General features: G+C 39.8%; 1 protein-coding gene across 4 annotated transcripts in view; it reads right to left on the bottom strand.

Moving 5' to 3' along the window:
• PARD3B (par-3 family cell polarity regulator beta) overlaps positions 1-20,745 on the bottom strand; it is a 1,000,807-nt gene that overhangs the window by 531,582 nt on the left and 448,480 nt on the right. Inside the window, exon 1 of one of the 4 annotated variants that reach the window (XM_064586960.1) lies at positions 8,617-9,425. The exons of the other annotated variants lie outside the window; for them this stretch is intronic. Within the exon in view, the coding sequence (XP_064443030.1) occupies positions 8,617-8,629 (13 nt within the window). The 5' untranslated portion in view covers positions 8,630-9,425. Of the gene's footprint in view, positions 1-8,616; positions 9,426-20,745 lie in introns of those variants that run through there. 4 annotated transcript variants of the gene reach the window in all.

Below are 20,745 nucleotides of genomic sequence, written 5' to 3'. Positions count from 1 at the left end.
ACTTTGAGGATAAAAATGAATTGCAAATGGTTAAAAATCTTATAAACTTAAAAAGTGATAAATAGGAAAAGACACATTTTTCCAGGTAATCAATATTAATAGTATATTAATATTAACAATAGGCATGAGCTGCATCTTGGTTTCCCATAGTACATTTCCTTAATAGAGTTTGTACTAGTCAGCACATAGAGGAATGCCTTTCAATTATCCTGTACTTCAACACTCATTGAATAAATTTGACATTAATTGAATCATTTTGACATTAAAATATGGATATGTCCTCCCGAGATATGGTGAAGCGAGACTGGGGGTCAGAAGATCTGCCTTCTAGAGGTGGCGCTAACATCGCATAACTTCCAGGAAGCTGCTCTACCTCAGAGTCTCACCTCTCTCCTCATCAGCTAAGCAAGCATGTTGGATAAACCACACCAAAGTCCCATTCCAGATCTACAAAGAGAGAGTTCTGTGATTTATATAGCCAATTAGGAAATTGAAGTCCAGAGAAATTAAGTTTCTAAGTCTCTTGGACTTGATTTCTACTCCAGTTATTCCCTTGACACTTTTCTGTTGTGGGGTTACATTCTCTCTGTGAGTAGGTGTGTGAGAAAAAGGGAAATGACAGCTCTTCAATGCAGGGGCCCTTCTTTTCATCTGAGGAGGACAGCAGAAAGATCTGGATAGAGAGTTACAGATAAAAGACAAGGGTGGTGGGGATGAGTAGCTAAAAGGCAAACATTAAGCTACAGTCACATGGGCATGTCTGGCAAGATGCTTGACCCACTGGCCAAGGCACACCAGCACCTCTCCCAGAGTGCATGATCTCTCTTGCAGATGGCTTAAATGTCTTATCAGTATTTTCTTCCTATTGATCCTGTCAATACCTCAATAAAAAAAGATGAGTGAAAGTAGTACCTCACTGGTAAAGGAGACAACTACATTTTCCTTTTTGTAAGGATTTTATGGGTGCTAGAGAAGGCTTTTCAACTGAAACCTAACAAACTGCATTGCACTGAAATCTGGAGAGCCATTTAAAAAAAAAAACCTTGTAATGATATCAATAGTGGCAGAATTTATGGCAAAGGACCAAGAAAAGACCGCTTTCACTACAGGAGTGCTTGACCAACTTTGGCGCCTGGCCTGTGATGAATGGGGCAGCTGTGACATGCTTTCAGACACAATGATGGAAAAACCACATTAGAGAAACCAACTCAAATTTTAGCAGAATTGTAGCTGTCCAAATACTTTAGTCTTAAATATCACTCCTTTAGGAAAGTAACTCCCAGTATTGCCATAAAAGGAGCAAAGAAGTTCAAGTTGATGAACAGTATCACTTTTTCTTTCATTGTGGGCTGCAAAAACCATGTCTGTTCAAAACACGAAAGGACAAATGCAAGTAATTCACAGAATAGTTACCAGCTACACAACAGATATGAATGGGCACATACATGATAAAAGACGTTTCACTACTTGGAAAGCTGCTCAAATTGGAGTGCCGCTACTATAAAAACAAGTGAGGGGGTTTTAAACTGACCTTTAGTGGAAATTATACTTTTTTCTGAAAATGGTTATGCCTTCAACTCACAGTATATTATTGCTGTATTTCTGAGGATACATGCTTTTTCTTATATTGAATTTTTCACATTTTAGCCAGTTGATATACACAAATCTAGAATTTTTTATATTGTTTAAACTACTTCACAATATTGATGTACTCATGTTATTTAAAGTCAGTTAACGCTATGTATTAGATATGCACTAGGTCCCAAGTGTTATATTAAAAACAGTGGCAAGTAAAAAAGGGACAAAATTCACTGTGTTTCAGTAATGCTGATGGAGTAAATACAGACGTGGTCATTTTAGTTAGAGTAAAATCCAAAATATTAAAAAAACAAAACAATGACAAGCTACAGAGGAATCTCAATACAAGCAAAGGTCCAGATTTTTGAAAGGTATGCACTAAAAAAGGAACAAAGCATTAGCAAACACAACTAAAGATACCCTAATTAGCAAAGCCAAATAAAAGCTCCCAAATCATAGAGGTGGAAGGAAGGAATCTGACCTATGCACATCAACCTCCAATTTCTTGTTCAAGGTATTCAAGGACCTCATTGGTTTCCCCCAACCTACCTCTCTGATTACATCTTGTATCGCATTCTTTGCCACGTGGTTCATGCCAAACAGGACCATCTGCCATTGCCTAAAAATGCCCTGCAGACTCAGTGTTCATGCTAGTTCTAACCTCTAAATTATTGTTCTCTAATACAATCAGTTGTAATCCAGTCCAGTCTTTAAGTCATAAATAACCTCTACTTCTTTGGAATACCAGATACAGATTTGCTGCAGAGCTAATGAAGCGTAACTTCAGGGCCCAGCACAAGCTCCCAGGAGGAACCTAAGTAACACAATCGCATGATTGTATGATTTTGTAAACTTTACATGAGTATAATAGTTTAATTGCAATAGGTTAATTCTATCTCTTTCAACTCTAAAGACTCCTCCTGGTGAACCTAGAGTGGCCAAGGACATTTCTGGGATCCAGTTAAAGGGAAAATCAGTTGGGTGTGTATCTCATTTGAATACAATAGATTATATTTGTATAGTTCACAGACAACACTGTGTCTAGTTATTAGCAGGGAGGTGTGTATAGTGTATAGTTATTCCTTGGTGAGGAATATAGGTAGAATCCTGTTACTCACTGTGTTGGTTCACCAAGCATCATGACACAAAGGTAGAGGGTCAGCTGACATACGGAAATAAATGTGTTCTTTTTGTACCCATATAGAAAGGTGTGGGTACTGAAAGATAAGCAAGATAGGAAATGCACAAAGCCAGAAGCTAGTCTACAGAAAATTCTTCCATTCACCCAATGTATAATATTGCATATAATTCAGTATTTGAATAATTCAGTTCTCACTGATACCTTGACAAATAGGAAGTTCTCTCCTATATGGAAAATGCAGCATAGAATTAAAATTCCCATGCTAGTGAGATGCAAACCTGTAGTGGCTTCACAGATTACAAGAATGTATGTGCAAAGCCCCATGTTTATACATCCCAAATATTACTTAAACAGCATTTCGAATAACCATGCGATAGCAAAGACTGAATCACTCGTTCATTCAATGTATGAAAAATGTTACATATGAAGAGGTAATTGAAGAACATGCAGTCAAAAATTGTAAGAGTTATTTTCAGGCATTTTAATATGTACTCAATTAGTAGATCATTAAATATTTTTTCGTATTTTCTGACATCTCCAATATATTGATTTATAAATTGTTGTGGTTTTCAATCATTCTAAATAAGCATCTTTTATGTTTTTAACTTAAAATTTATGCCCCCCCTTTTTTTTAGAGAGGGAGAGAGGGGGGTGGGGAGGGGCAGAGGGAGAGGGAGAGAGAGAAACCCAAGCAGGCTCCACTCCTAACACAGAGCCCAGCGTGGGGCTCGATCTCACAACCCTGAGATCATGACCTGAGCTGAAATCAAGAGTCAGATGCTCAACCGACTGAGCCACCTGGCCACCCCTGTTCCTTTTCTTAAATAGCAATCTCCCCAGATGTGGTACACTGAGAATCCTACAAAATGTAGAGCTGCCCTGTACCTTTTTAGGGTATGTCATATCCCACGTTGTCTTAGGTGTCTAGTTGTAGTTGTATTTTGGTTGTATCCCCTTAATTTACTAATTTAACATTTACTGAATGCCCAAAATAAACTGGGCAGTCTTCGAGGCACTCTGGATTTCATCAGCACACAACACACAAAGGTCTTCATCTTGTCGAGCTTGTAGACAACTGGAGGAAGATGGGCGACACTAAACCAGTACACAAATAAGTATGTACATTTAAGATAAGGATAGAGCAAGTGCTTAAGCAAGACTATGAGGAAGTTGACAGGGAGGGAGTAAGGTGGGGGAACATTACACCGTAAGCTCCTTAATAGCAAGCACCTCACCTTAGTCAATCACTTAGGACCCCTGGCAGAGTGGGTAATTAACAAACGCATGCTGAATTGAACTAAGCAGTGCTAGAGGAACAAAGATCAACCTCTAAATTCAGAAATCTTTGGAATCTGAAGTGCCCCAGATAAGAGAATTTTGTGTGTGTATGTGTGAGCGGGGTCTATGCCCCTAATATGTAAATAAATTGCTACTGTCAGGTTTGTTTCCCACTACCTAACGCTTTTTGCTTCATCATCAACATTTATTTTAAAACAAACACTAGTCACACTAATGCAGCATATGTTATCACCCTTGCAACTTAATGATAAATGAGCATAAAAGTGACATCAACACCAGCGTTCAACAACCACAGTAGAGGCTCTGAGATATTGACTACAGTCTTGTCATTTACTGTGGTTTATGAAGGAGTCCAGTGCCTGGTCGGTTGATCTTTCAGTTTTCCATAGTTTACCATCTTACCTCCTAGATATTTATGATGTTAGTCAATATTCAGAAGATTTATGACAACCTGTGGAATAACTAGAAGGATAACAGTTGAGTTTACTTGAAAAGAGCCTTTGGAGGAGCTCTTATTGATATTATATATTTTAAGGTTCATTTATTTGAGAGAGAGAGAGAGAGAAAGAGAATGTGAGTGGGGAGGGGCAGAGGGAGAGAGAGAATCTCAAGCTGACTCCCTGCTGAGCATGTAGCCGGATAACGTGGGGCTCGATCTCAAAACCCCGAGGTCATGACCTGAGCTGAAACCAAGAGTCAGAGGTTCAACCAACTGAGCCACCCAGTCGCCCCTGGAGGATTTTTTAAACAGGATTTTGAAATGCAAAAGATTTACAAAGATCTACAAATTGATAAATTGGTATAAAATAATGATTAAGATATATATAATATTTATAATAGGCAGGTGGACACATGATTTGAGAAACTAAAGATGGACATCCATGCATGGATACTGGTAAGATCTGCTCAGCCAGAAAATAGGCATGAACCATGTGACTGTAGGAGCAAGTGGTTGAGGAGACAAAGGAAGCTGGTTTAGAAGAACATCACTAGAAGGTGGTGTTAAAATGGGGGAGTTTTAATTTAATCCAAACAGCAGTGAGGTCTCCAAAAAGGGACAATCCAAAGCATTGTTTCCAAGTATTGAGAAACTGGTTTAAATACATTTTGGAAAGATATTTGCAGATTGATATATGAAAAATGTTTACTAAAAGAATAAGTGGAGCTATCCCAATGGTTTCTTTAGTAATTCCCTTATAAAAACCAGAAAGTGAATCTTAGTATGTGTCCAGTGGAGTGGCTTTGGACTTGGGAGGATGGTTTGATTCAGCATGGAACACATTGGGAATGATTCATTACGGCAATGATGTTGGTCTATTCCAAGTGTTTGTGGAACCTTTCTTTTGTCCTAAATTTTAGGCCACAGTTCCCATTGAGTTGAGAACCGCCTCTGAAAGACTACTTCACTAGCTCTTTGCAAGATGAGAAAGGGAGAAATCAGCAATGCCTTCAGGCCATTCAGCTGCAGTTGCAAACAATTACTGGCAACATCAAAGTACTAAATTCAAATCACCAAGTCCTTCCTGATGGATGAGAAACATCCACAAGTCAATTTAAGGCATCCTGGGCACAGATCTATATGACTTATCAGCGGCATTTGAAACCTTTGATCATTACATTTTTTTGGATCATTCAAAGTCCCTGGCCGGACTGGAAGAAGTGGTGCATTATGGAGCCACCGTGATCTCCTAGGAACACTCAAAAAGATGGTCTTATGCCAGTGCCTGTGTGCCCCAAATGCTGCCTTTTGTGAGGCAGCTAAAGGAACTCAATGCCTCTCGGGCCCTGACTTCTGATAGAGAAGGCGTAGTTTCTGTTTAACAGCACTTAAAATTCTAAACAAGAATAAATCAATTGAAGTTCAATCTAGCAACACAGCAACCAGGCTTCCCTGGCAAGGAACACGTCTAATGAAAGTGCCAAAGGAAAATGTGACTCTATCCTGTCCTGCATGGAGACTTTTCCGACATTTGTAACTGCTGCTTGAGACCTCATGTGCTGACCCATATCTACTCCTGGAGCCCAGGGGTCAGCTTTGACCCCAAGTACCTTTTACCTTATACATCCAGTAGGCAGGTGTCAGAGTCTACCCATGATGTGGAACTGGCCCCAGCTGTCCAAGCCTTCATGACCTCACATTAGATAACTGAAATCTAATCTGCTTGAAAGTACCTTGGGAGCCCACCCAGGTGTTTCATATGGCTGTTGTCTTGCTACTAAATAGGTCCATTACCCAAGCTGGAGCACATTACACCGGCAGACTAATTCACCCGATGGCATAGCAAGGCAATGATCCATGGATCCTTATTGACTTTTCTGTGTAACTCCTAGCATCAAATTCGATGTGCATCAAAATCCAAAGGCCACAGGTAAAAACTAGATTGTGTTTCTATGATTCTTCAGAAGAGGCAAACTGCTCTTGCTACCAGCATTAAAGCTTTAACTTTCAAAGGAAAGATTTGGACAGAGAGCCTGCTCATGCTAAGTATGAGGAATATAGAGTTTGGTCTGAATTTTTTTTAAAGATTTTATTTATTTATTTGTCAGAGAGAGAGCACAAGCAGGGGGAGCAGGAGACGGAGAAGCAGGTTCTGTTTCCCTGCTAAGCAGGGAGCCTGATGCGGGGCTCGATCCCAGGACCCTGGGATCATGACCTGAACTGAAGGCAGACGCTTAACTGATTGAGTCACCCTGAGTTTGGTTTGAATTTACAATAATTTCTACATATAGATATCTGAGAGTCAGATAAATTGTTCCAATCAATTTAAATAAAATAAGCCAAAGATTGGAAATCCATGACTACTTTAAGGGGCAGAAAAAGTAAGTTTATATCACTATTTTTCCCACAGGTCCTGGGAATAAACCAAATTATACCAGAACATGAGATGTTTATTAACTTGAAGGTGATACCTGTTTCATGTGGCTTTTATCACAAGCCCATCTTACTGGTAAGTGCTGCATTTTACTAGGTTAGTATTTCCTATAGTCAAATAGCATGAAATAGACAATTCTGATAAAATTGACAGAATAGCAAATTAAAGCATAATCTACAAAGATTAGAGGGAATTTGATAACATAATTTAACAACATAGACATACCACCTATGAAAAGCATTAAGTTGCAGATGCTGTTAAGAGGCTGGTATCAAGGGGCGCCTGGGTGGCTCAGTCGGTTAAGCGACTGCCTTCGGCTCAGATCATGATCCTGGAGTCCCTGGATCGAGTCCCGCATCGGGCTCCCTGCTCGGCAGGGAGCCTGCTTCTGCCTCTGACCCTCCTCCCTCTCATGTGCTCTCTCTCATTCTCTCTCTCTCAAATAAATAAATAAAATCTTAAAAAAAAAAAAAGAGGCTGGTATCTGAATCAGCTAATATTTGAACTTGTCAAATGGTTCCTGAGACAAGCCTTTTTTTTTTTTTAAGCCTTCTTTAATTTGAGGTGAAGGATCATAATCTCATCTTCAGGTCTTCTCAGGGCAACCAAACCAATACACAGTGCTGTTTTCAAAAAAGGCTGACACAGAAAAGGAGTAATTGCCCTTATAAGCTATCCATGGAAGTTGGGATGCTATCAGAAGCGTCTTTGTACATTGCTTGTCTAGGTTATCTCCTACTATAGTATCCATCTAGATTGGAAAAAACACAGACATGCGTGCATGCACCAAGTTGCTTCCACAGAGGAAATATTTGGGCCTCAAAATGCAATAGGGTGCACACATAGGTATGCCAGGGACATCGCTAAAACACTTAATTTTTTCCTTCCATGTACACAGCTACTTGGGATGTGTGATGGGTATCTTTCCAGTTTGTGATGGTCTTTGGTTATGTTCTTGAAGCCTATCCGATATTTTTACGAAAGGCTTGTGAGACTCTTTGTTCATAGTCCCTGGTCATTTTTGAAAGTAGATTCTAAAGGGTCTTCAAGGAGAAAAATCAGCAATTTCCAAGTAGACTTACATGCCACAATAAAATGACTTTCTATCCAGCAAATGTTGGATTCTTAACAAAGCATCTGAGAACACATTCAGGGGAGGGAGCAGTGATGAAGTTAGACTTTCCCTCTGGAGGTTCAGGAACAGCAAAATCACATGACAAAAGGGTCAGGCACACTAGACAGGAGGACTCCGTGGCCACAAGAAACAATCTACCCCAACTGCTGCTCCTATATACTCATTTCATAAGCCCTTATGTTTAGAATACAGATTTCATAAACCCTTCTGTTTAGAATAGATTTCATTTCCTATCTAAAACAAACATATGGTATCAAACAGTCTTTTAATGCTCAGATTTAAATTAGTTTTAAAGAGATAAAAAGACTGAAATAGTTCTGCTATTTGAACACGCTTAACGACAGCAATATTTATATAAACACACTGGCAGAGGAAATGGTAAGTTCCTTATATCTCAGTGGGCCCACGGTCTCATTTTAGAAACAACACGTTTACCTAAAACATTCATAATACTATGTATAGATATGGTGGACGGAATGACTAGGAAACCTACTTGCAACAACTTTTCAGCGCTCAAACAACGGAATTCTGACTTACAAAGGTGCCCCTCGGACCCAACCTAAGTGTTGGTCAGGGATGGCTCACTTCACCTGGTTGCCACATGGCCTCGGCCAGTTTTGTGCAAATATTCAACCAATGGCTGGAGTGTGCTCAGGGGTCCGTGGCTCTGCAGGTAGAGTTCACGCTGCTTTCTCTGAAGTTTACCTCCGAAGAATCTCTTGATCCTTGAAAGCAGGATTTTCTCACTCTGTGGGTTGCAAACCACTTAGGAGTCTTGAAATCCACGAAAGGGGTCATGATCAGCATTCTGTACCATGGACGGTATAGAAACTGGTACAGAAAATATCAGTCTGTGTTACACATAGTAATGATATACTTTGTTTTATAGCACAGTTAATACTTACGTGTGTGCCAGCTTGCCATGTAAAATGCATCTTTCTGGCTTTGAGTCATGATCTAAAGTGTTCAAAGGAAAGAAAAAGAGCTCTAAATTTGCCTTGGAGGATGCTCCAAGGCAGGTTTGAACCCCATACTGGCTTGAGAAGTTTCTGAGGGATTACAAACTCCTCAAAGAAACACTTGTAGCCCAGGAATGAGCCTGCTGTCTACTTCCAGAGCCCTTCTGCTTTTGGAGCTTTATGTCCTGTTTAACATTTATTTTGCTTAAACATTTACTGGGAACTTGCTCATTTTAGGAACAGTGCTAAATCCTGGAGAAACAAAGATGAATATGACATAGTCCTTGACCGCAAAGGGTTCCGAAGAGACTGACTTATACAGGGTAACACGTCAGACGATGTCACCAAAGATAGCCTAGCGGTCACTACAAAGTGCTGTAGAAGGGAGAGGGAGAACTGTAGTTATAAGTGGTGCAGAGGGCTTCGCAGGAGACTCGATGCCACCGTGGGTGGGCAGTCACCTACTCATCCACCCACCTCCGGTATGTCCAAGGTCCCCACGTAGAAGCCTTTGCACTGGCTGATCCTTCTATTTGGAATGCTCTTCCGCCCTTCCATCGCCTCTGGAAGCAGTTCTCTCACAGTCACTTTCTATTCCTTTACCCTGTTTAGTTGTCTCCATTGCAAGGTTACCATCAGAAATACTCTGTGCATCTGTTTACTGAATAACTTCAGACTCAGCCAGAAAGGAAGCTTCTTCAGAGCAGAGATCCTATTTATCTTTTTACTGCTGTATGTCAAGACCGTGGCACCCTGTGGCACTGTATAAATGTCTGTTAAATTAAAGAAGGAATTGAGAGAGTCAGGACAGGTGTAGGTTGAGCAATCATACAGGGATACAGGTGGGTCTGAGCCAGGATACACAGAATTAAGTGACAAGTCAGCAATACAGGCTGCTGATTCAACTTAGAAGATCAGATGCAGAGTGTATGTGTGCCCACGGGTCAGGGAACTGGGTGGGGGTGGGGAGTGAGGGACGCAGAGTAGCAATCACCCTTAAACCTCAGAGATAGGCTGGTATTAAACCCAGAGAGGCTCCTGGCTTTTTACGTGTCTGCTTCAGAGGAACCCAGACCACTGATCCAGCTTCATGGAAATAGAAAAACCAGAAGCATGACATGTCATTGCTGATTCTCGAGCATGGGCCATGTTAAACCAAGGCAGAGAATCTGGAAACCGGGCTGCCTGAGAGAACACCGTGGCACAAATTCCGACAACACTCCCAAAGTATCAGTTCAGGAAAAAGTCATTTATTTATTCCAACTTATTCTTCACGGGAACGGTAGGTTCCAGGCAACTCCTCCACGATACTGAAAGTTTTCGGTAATGTTAGCGGCAAGTTAGTTAGCACAACTAAAGGAGACTGTGCATGTGTCATACAGGCGTGTATGGGGGAGAAATGCTGACATTTTTGGCAAAAACAGCAGACCAAAGACAACAGCCACAGCAAGCCCATCTATCCGTTGCTGTGGATCACTCTGATTATGAGTCACAAGCATGCAATCGCTGGCATACAGAAACTCCTGCCTAATAGCCGTGAGCAGTTTGCCTTTGCTATCTAAGTGTCACAGACTGAACACACTCTTGCCCGACCTAAACTCGGCATTAATACCCAAATCACAGCCTGGGGAAGCTCAAAATTCCACTGTGGGAAAGAAGATAAACAGCAACAATACAAAGATGCAGCCCATTTTAGTGCTGCTAGTTAAACCAAATGCATTTAATCTTTCTCCAGCATCTAAAATGTCTGTCATCTTCTCTTGGTGGAATAAATGATATTGAAACAGTCCTGCAGGAAGCCCATTTCTTGAAGGCTTTGGGGCACATACCAAATGGCAGAATTAAAGACCCCGGTTACACTCAGCATCATAGGGCACAAATCGTTAGGTTGCCGGGGGACATGCTGTCCATGGTTCCACAACCAGCGAAAACCACATGATCACCACCTACAGCACTGAAATACACAACTAATTTCTGTAGTCTAACATATACATAATCTGCTCTGGAAACAAGTGATAGACTTCAGTAACTATCATGGCATAAGTGTCTCATGCATCTATAAGAAACCTACCCATATCAAATGGTTTCTTCTCACCTTAGTCTAGCAAGACAATGACTTAAATCATAGTGTCTTATCAGAAAGAGCTGATTAACGTATCTGGACCAATGTCCATGTAGTCACAACCTCCATTACCACAGCTAGCAAGTTCTATCGTTTGGGGGGAAATTTAAGTACACATGAGGCACATTCTTAGGGAAAAGGGAACTTTTGCAGAAAATTATAGTGATGCACATGTGGTCATAGCTATCCTCCTCAATATCTCACCAAGCATCAGGTATGATTCTAAATGCTCTGTGGGTTTATGAATCTTCATAGCAATTCCAGAGCTTGAGGATGACTATTAAAGTCCATTGCACAGCTAAGGAAACAGAGACCAAAAGAAAGTTAGGTGATTTGTTCCTGGCCACACACCAAGGACATGGTAAGAGTAGGATTCCAACCCAACCAGTTGTCTTTAAAAGACTGTCCCCCTGTCTGCATCCACAGCACAGCCTTCTAAGGAGACTCCTGCGAACAAACCAAAGCAGATTCTGCCAGACCAAGGTCCTGGACATGCTAATGTAAAGCTGCATTCGTTTTCTTAAGGAAGGATAGTGCAGTCTTACTAAGCACCTGAATGGTTGAGTCCATGAATGAATGTATCCTTTAAAGGAAGAAAACCTAAAACTGTCAATTACACTGAAATTCAAGTTGCAGAAGAAATATCACTGAATGGAATGTCCTTTAAGCAAATGTTTCCTGGCTATAGGATAGCTATAGGGCATCCAGTTAGGGTCTGGGAAGAGGGTCAGACTCATTCTAATTGCAAAGAAAAAGAAAAAGAAAAGAGAGAAAGAAAAGGGAAAAGAGAAAGAAAAGAAAATAGAAAAGAGAAAGAAAAAGAAAAAGGAAAAGGAAATACTGCTGCTAAAAACAAACATGAAAATTAAAAAAAAAAAAAAGTATATGATTTGGGGAAGGTGTAGGCACCAAGATAGATGCAAACCCAGTGACCATAGCTATCAGAGGCACCCCCTCAGCTTCCCCTTTCTTCCATATCCTTAGCTGGAAGGCCAAAGGTAGGGACCCATCTAAGCAGCATTGCTGCCGTGTACAATTATTATTTTAATCGACATTGTGCTGTGTTAATGAGTGCCAACCATGTGCCAGATGGTGCTGAAAACAAAGCCTTCTCTGCAATCCCGCCCACTGGGATCACCACCTCTCCTCTCTGTGAAAGCGATCACAAATGTGGTAATGAGCTAACTCCAATGCAACCGAACTTCTAATCCCCCCGACACTTTCTGATTGGGCACTGCACCAAGATTTGGCATAGAAAAGGCACCTGGAGTGCTGTCGGATGATCTCTTCAGGGATAATGGACCAGGGAACTGAGCCTGTAATGATTTCATATCAGTTTGTTCAAGTTCAGTTGCTATTAATTGGGTTCAAGTTCAGCTCCAGTTCACACAATCTAAATAAATAGCTGTTGAAACCAGCTTAGTGCCTGGCACAGTATGTATCTTTGTAACTAACAAGAAGCAAGCAAAAGAGAAAGATGTAGAGGGACATCTTGCATAGATACTGTCTGGTGTAAACAGTCTGCCTAGTGGATGTGTGAAGTAAGGGGGTGGGGGGACCCAACAGTGTTCTGGCTTGTTACAGTTGTGCATGGTTATATTGCTTAACAAATGATAATATTCTGAAGAATTGAGCCTGAAAACAGTTTTAAACATAGTAAAACTTGCACATAATTCCTGGAACAGCTGCAGGCAAAATGCTGGCTTGAAGTTAACATGGTCTAGAATCTAGACTTTCTCTGTACTTTCCACCTACCTTGGCAATTCTAAGGCATTAATTCTACTGTAATTTAAGAAAATCTGAAAAAGAAATGTTTTAGACAAATTCACTGTTAAACAGAGAAAAGGAGCAATATCACAGAGAAAAGATCGATTTAAAAATAGGGCTTTGCATATTTTATGGGAAAAATCAACCTCAAATCTATTTTGTTCTAGCCCATTAAGATTCATTCTAAGTTGGTTTCACTAGAATGAAATTTAAAATACATTTCTAAAGAGCATTTGTAGGAAATTTTGAATGGAGGCATTTTCTAATTCAATGTTGGCTGGCAAATTCCGATCTCTGGTAAATTCAGTCATAAATAGTATGTTTAAAACTAGACTGGTTCGAGAAGATACTGGCATGGTTATTTAACAAAGTAACAGAATTATATATTGAAGGCAATTATGTACAGATAATATTAGACAGGATATATAATACACATCTATTTTTTATGACACAGTAATACACCTTTTAAAGTAGGAGTAGTTGAATTTGACTGAATATAATCATTAGATTTGTTATCTTTGTATTGTTTAAAGCTGAACAATGAAATAAGATGATGATTACTAAAAACAGAAAATTATGGAAATAAAGGCAGTATAAAGGCTTGAATTTATTTGAAAAAGGTAACTTCCTGATATTTTGGATTGTTTGGATCTTTTTTTGGTTTACTTTTCCTAAACAAAAGCAAAAGGCATTTGATCACTTGGGAAGAATGTGGCACCCTAATAATGTATCTGAACTATAATAAAGTGTAAGAAAAAAAGACAAGTGGTATGGAATTAAAAGGACCCAGATTCCCTATTTCTACCATTTACATCATGTATGAATAGGTCAAGTTCCTTAACTTTGCTGAATCTCAATTTCCTCATACTTAAACTAAGAATTAAAAGAAAAGGCACCGGGTCATTGAAAAGAGTGAATGTGAATGAATAATGTGTCCAGCAAAATGCCTAAAACATACTACGTGTCCAATAGTGTCCCTCCTGCTCACCACATTGCAATCCCATGTACTCTGGGTTCCACTCTGTAGTGTTTCCAAAGTGACCACCTCCAGTGGCGGTCTGAGCGGCTGCTGAGAAGTTAACCCTAAAAAGTGAGCGGTAATAATTTGTGGCCCCAGTGCTTCATCAGAATCAGGTAAATCTATAACACATACTTGGCTTACTATGTAGAATAAATTTTATTGTTTTATAACAAAGTCTAGATCATTATTTTATACTACATTCCAGTTACTCATCATCTGTTCCCGAATCCTCAGGAGAGTTTTAAAATCTGGATTTGGCCGGTGTGGATGTATTTCTATTGAACGGTTGAAATAGTCCTTTTCAGGACACATTTCCAGTTGTAGGCCTATCTATATAGGTTTATGAAATTATTCACATTTGCTTTATTTACTACATTAGAGATCTGCCATTTTAAGGCAACCCATAGATAATTGTGCTTTCTTTGCTCTTCTGTCACCCATCACCTCTCTCTGAACTCTGTCATCCTTTCCACTGAGGTGCTCTGAGGCAAGGTCGCTTGGGGAGTCCCTTCCTGGTCAGATTTCCAGTTCAAGTAGTCGTGGTCTCTGAAGGGAAGGCCTCTAGTGGGACCTCACTTTCAGGCTGACAATTCCCATCTGTTTCCTGTTAGCCTGCCCGTGTTAACCTTTGCCTTGTTTGCTTGACTTTGCCCATCTCTAATTTCGGATGGAGTGCTCAAGGACAGGAGTGCAATACAGTGTTCCAAAAGACTAACCTTGAGGACAACTCAACAGAATCTGCCAACTTAAGTGCCCTACCCCCTACCCCCAGAGTTTTTAAACGTGGAGGGAAATGCCACCTTACTGCAGTATTGCCCATCTGACTTTGACAACATACAGACATTTCAAAAATAATTTCTTATATAGAACAAGTCCCCTAAATATAATAAGCATAGATGGCACTCCCCAGATCCTTCCTAAATGATCAATTCCCTAAAGAAATGTTATAATTGTAAATGTGATCTGACCTGGAAATAAACTTATTTTTTTATCTGAAAATATAAACTCTTCCCCTTGTTTTGTATTAATGAATTTATAAGATGGGTACTTTTCCCCAAGGCCAGTGAGAACCTGTCTGCATTTAAGAAATTATATGAAGTGTTTAGATGAAACAAAAAATAACATGTTGATTTAATTTAACAAAAAGGAGATGCACTAAGCACCTATTATGCTTCTGGTTTTATAGGCAGTATTAGGTAGTATAAACCCATGCCTTCCCCTTAAGGAACACACAGGGATACTTGAAAGCACATATAAAGTAATATGAACCATGCAAGACAATTTTTTCACTAAGAACAAAGCTGAGCAGTGTAATCCACCAAAATGCTATATAAGATCTAAAAGGCAACTTGTCAATGTTGTCCAAGAGGTCAGAAGAGTCTACATAAGCAGGTGGGCCAGACATCACCCAATATTAAGGCTGAGATTTGAATGGATAGAGAAAAGAGGAGAAGTCATTCTAAGTGAAGGAAAAATGCAAAATCAATGACAAAGGGGCAGGGATGACCACAGCATGGAGCACTGGGAAGGGAGCAGGTAGGAAGACTAAGCATACCCAAACTACTCTGAAAAACTTAAAAGGCAGCTTTAAACTGCTTTAAGCCACTTTTTTTTCATATAAACTAATCATGTAAGAATGAGCTACAACACAAATACATCCCTACCTTTTCATGAAGGACTGCAACTTCACCACCATGGGAGCTTGCATCAGAGCCATAATCCAGAAAAACAGGTTTTAGGGAGCACTGTCCTGCCCACCGTGTCCCATGTCTTGGCCAGTTCTCTAAGCAACTTTGACTTTTACGTTTCCATCCCGGATATCCTCTTCTCTCTCTCTCTCCTTTCTCCAAATTTTTGTCTTTGTCATTTTGACATTTTTCTTTCAAGAACCATTCCTTCTACCTTCAGGGAAATGTCAATCAAAACCACAGTGAGGTGCCACTTCACACCCCCAAGGAAGACCATCATCAAAAGGATAGATAAGAACTAGGGTTTGTGAGGATGTGGAGAAACTGGAGCCCTTATTAACTGCTGGTGGGAATGCAAAGTAGTATGGCAGCTATGGAAAAGAGCAGGGAAGCGTCTTAGATGGTTAACATCAGGGTTAGCATATGACCCAGCAATTTCACTCCTAGGTGTATATCTAAAAGAAATAAACACATGTGTGCACACAAAAACTTGTATATAAATGTTCTTAGCAGCATTATTCATAATAGCCAAAGTGTGGAAACAAACCGGACATCCATAAACTGATGAATGGATAAATGAAATGCAGTATATCCATAAAATGGAATATTTTTTGGCAATAAAAATAAATGAAGTACTGATACTTGCTGCAACACAGTGCATCTGGAAAGCATTACGCTAAATTCAATAAGCCAGTCACAAAGGATCACCTATTGTATGATTCCATTTACATGAAATATCCAGAAGAGGCCAATCTATAGAGACACAAAGTAGGTAAGTGGTTGCTTAAGGCTGGAGCTGGACTGGGGAGTGGGTGGGGGTGGTGGTTAAGGGTTGTTTTGAAGGGGTGCAGTGTTTCTTTGTGGTGTGGCAAAAAAATGCTCTAAATTGTTGTGATGATAGTTGCATGATTCTGTGAATACACTCAAACCCACTGAATTGTACACTTAAAACAGATGGATTATCTGTTGTGAATTATATCTTAATAAGCTGTTAAAAAGAACCATCCATTCTGATGACTTTGGGTAAAAGGCACTTTTCTTATGAGTCGTAATAGTGCTAGCTTCTTAGAGCTGAGGGGTACTGCAGGTGTGGGCCAGTGACAGAGACTTACGAGCAGAACTCATTGGCCAAGTAAAATATCGCATGGGACATAATAAGAAAAAACAGAAAAAACAGCAATATTTTATTAATCTACCTGTGAATTTTTTAGTTATAGAGCTAACTTAGATTGGTAACCTTTAGGCCAACTCAGCAATATTTAATTACAAGCTTGGGTCAAGAACAATGAGGCTCTCCTGATGAGGAAAAGTCTAGGTATAATACACTTATTTAAGTGTGCATATTAGTTTTATTATACCTTTCAAAAGGATTTAAAGTCAAACATTTCTGGAATCTTTGCAGAGCCATTTGATTTGACAAGGGATCAGATCAAAACATTTAATCTAGTCCAATACTCTGTTTGTAAATGAGAAAATTTAGGTGCCTTAGTCGTATGGCTAATAAGTTTCAGAATGTCGGTCTCCTAACTTTGGCCCTTCTTTCTACACTTATTGATCACATTTTATATTCTGAGTATTAAATTGAAGAAATCATGCTATACACTACGGATAAATAAGTAGATAAGTGTACACAGATATATCACACCATTTATTACTCCAGAGAGTGAATGCCTTAGAGGATTCCAAATCACTCACTCTTACACTCCCAGTGCTTAGCATGGTGCCTGACAGCAGCATATGCTCACTCAACACTGAAGGAATTAATAGCTGAGGAATAAACTTTATCTTCGAGTATCACTAAAAAACATAGATTTCTAAATGAGACTTCTAGTCCCTATCTCCAATCCACCTAAATATCACCTCTGCTTGAACTAATTGTGTTACAAATTACACTTCTCTCCTCCCTCCTATCAGCACCCCTTTGACTTGTTTCTATCAATGGTACCACCTTCCTGCTAATCACCATGATGGGACCAGGATTTAGAGAGTGCCTACACAGGACAGTTCAGAAGAGTCTATGACCACTTCGTTTAGGCAAATCGAGATTAAGCAGAAATTAAGTCAGTAAGCAAATCACTGATGCAGGCAATGACCAGGAGGAGGAGTTCGGTAAGCATGAGAGTCCCTTCTTGAGACCAATAAGCAAAGCCAGGGAAAATGGTGAGATATTATTCAAGACAATGACCCAGGAGAGGGCAGATATTCACAGAAGTAAAAAACAATGAGTGTTGTTTTTTACTCCCTTTAGGCATTGGTAAGATGGTGCTGGAGTTTGAGATCAGTGAATGGTTACTCTGTGAACAATAACCAAAAATAAAACAAAAACACAACTCAGAGGAAATCAGCCATCTGCCAAAATGTTCTTGACCAAGAAAGTGATGGTGGGACAACCAAGATATATCTTCGGAAGCAAGAACTGGAAAGTGATTAAAATAAAAAAAAATAAAATAAAAATTTAATTCATTCATTTTTTTTCCCCTAGAAGGGCATATTTATTACAACAACTACTACACTTGTGCTAAGTGAGGGTGCAGTGTTCTGTCTGTGCTATGAACTGGCTTAGCTGCCTTAAGTATTTGTAACCTTACACTACGTATCTGTAGGCCAGGCACTCCGTTATAGGCTTTGCATTTCATCGACACCCTGCAAAGGTAGATATGATTACCCTGTTTGAAAGAGAAAAAATCCCAAGACAAGAGAAGGTACTTAATGGGGCAGAGCTGGGGTTAGAACCTCATTTAACTCCTACTTTTATGATCCTTCCTCCAGGCCACAGTGGTTTCCAGACACAACTTTCCTCCACATAGGAAAATGGGGAGTGGGAGGTGGCAGGGGTTAAAGAGGAAAAATTCAGAGAATATTTGCACAGCTCTGAGAACAGAATATTCTGCTTCTAAACATATAACCATGGATATTTAGATAGAAAAATCCTCTAGTAGAGAAGGGTAATTCACAGGCTGCCCAAGCTTAATGGAAATATCCCTCATGAATAATCAATTCCCTTTGTTTTAATTCTTTTTGCACTGAGTAGTCTTGGGCCCTGTGATTTGGTCTCCTGACTAGACTTTCCTGAGCAGGTTACCAAGCCCAGTTCTTGAGACAGATATTTCCTGTCTAGTGAAGTGGTCAAGTGCTGTAAGTTCACAAATCCATCTCTCAGGGGTTTCGGCCCTTGGAGCCTGCTCACCTTTGGAAAAATTAATAAAATTGTATGTGTGGATCCTAAAAGCAGAGGGGCCCATTACATAGAATTTTATAGTGATCAAAGGACTTTCATATCTACTGCATGCCACAGTGAGATTAATGTCACTTGAATTTATCTCTCTTCCGTTTCTCCTAACTCTACCCTAGGTTCAATGATATTTAGAGTAGGCAATTCCAGACAGTGTATTTTGCAATTAGGCTGAAGTAATAAGTCTTGGTTAGATTCTCCTTACTTCTTGACTTTATGTAAAAAATGCCCAGTTGGTTTTCCCATTCTGGTTTCATTTAGCATGCAAGTTAAGAGACAGACATAGACTCAAATCCTGTTCGCCATACTTGTGAAATCTGTATTGACTTTAAGCAAGTACCATAACATGCCTAAAGCTCCACTTCCTCATATGTAAATGGAGATAATGGTGGAATTTATCTATAAGAATTGTGAAGATAAGAAATTCACCTAAAGTGCTGAGTACAGTGCCTAAAACACAGTGTTTATTCAATGCATTTAACTATTAGGTGACTATGCCTTCAACTACCTAGTGTATTTTCATGGCCCCCATTCATTCATAGCTTTGGATCTGTCTCCATAGTATGGCACCCCATGCCTTTTACAATGTGATACCAAATATTTTCAAGTCTATGGCCTGATGTAAGTGAGGCTGATCCAGAGTCCCTCTCAACCACCATAACTTTCTCATTCCCTTTAAGCTTTTGCTCAGACTACAATGTATAGGAAACTACCTGTATCTGTATCATTTCTTTCTATTCCTTACTATTTTCTGGTCCTCATCTTATGTCCCAGTAAGTACATGAATTATTCCTGTACCTCTCCAACCCCCAGTAAATTCTTGCTTCTCTGGACTCTTATGATATCGATGAGAACTATTTGTAAGTTATTCATGTGTGTTTTATTTAACTTGCATATATCCATTTCATTTTCCCACTTAGACTGTTTTAACTTTCCAAGGTTAGCATGTTTGGTCATCTAAGAAGGTAAGCTAAGAAGGGAGAGTAGGGAGTTCAGCTAGAAAGGAAGCACATTCTGCATGCCTAAAAGGACAGTGGTCCAAGTTCAGAGAAGCCAGAGACAGTAATACAGAAGACAGGCGGCCAGCATGGGACTAGATCAGTGACTTGCAAACCATGATCCACGGAATCCTATGTTTCCAGAAGAAGCTTTGGCACCCATAGGTGATCTTGGGCTTCTTGTTCCCATGTGAGTCAGAGTAATACCACGTTCATTCCTTTTACATGCTGGAGTTCTGCATAAAAATTTCTCGGAAAGAAATGGTTCAACAGGTTACGCAGCATCAGAAAATCAATAGACCACAGAACCATTCATGTCATTAGCAGCTCCTGAGTGCCTGCTCTAGACAGGATCCTCATCTGGGGAGTGAGAGTGGGGTACATGCACAACATGTGTGGAGACCAGTGTGGCCGTAATATGGAAAACAAGATGGTAAAGGAAATGAGATGAGCCCACAGAGGTAGGAAGGGGTCAGCACAGGTAGGTCCGGCAGGTGGGAAAGGGTTTGAGTTTCATTCTCTGTGCCACAGAAGACCATTATAGTTCTCAGTCATTATAGTTCTCAGTCCTCATGATCTGATTTATAGAGTATTTTAAATTCTACATTTATATTTTATATTTGCAGGTTATATTTTAAAAGATGATTTAAGCTGCTTTGCAGAGAATGGATTGTAGAGAGATAAAAGAGATTATTGTAGTTGTACTAGAGAGAAAATGGTTATTTGGCCTCGGCAGAGAAGGAGGCAGTTTTAAGATATTTCAGAAATAAAACTGATTTTTCTAATTTTTCATTTCCAGACAAATTAACTTAAGTGTGTTTGTTGGGAGTGGGGGGGGCTCAGAGCATAGAAATGCTTTGGGCAGGCAGACTCTGGATTTCAGAGGTGAACAAGCAGGCTTAGATAATAAGGCTCACAACTAGAAAAGTAAA

This window comes from Mirounga angustirostris, unplaced genomic scaffold (genome assembly GCF_029215605.1).
Source record: "Mirounga angustirostris isolate CCGP_5_RB_7025 unplaced genomic scaffold, mMirAng1.0.hap1 SCAF_3, whole genome shotgun sequence".
NCBI classification, from domain to species: domain Eukaryota; kingdom Metazoa; phylum Chordata; class Mammalia; order Carnivora; family Phocidae; genus Mirounga; species Mirounga angustirostris.
This window is presented reverse-complemented; position numbering and strand designations above follow the sequence as displayed.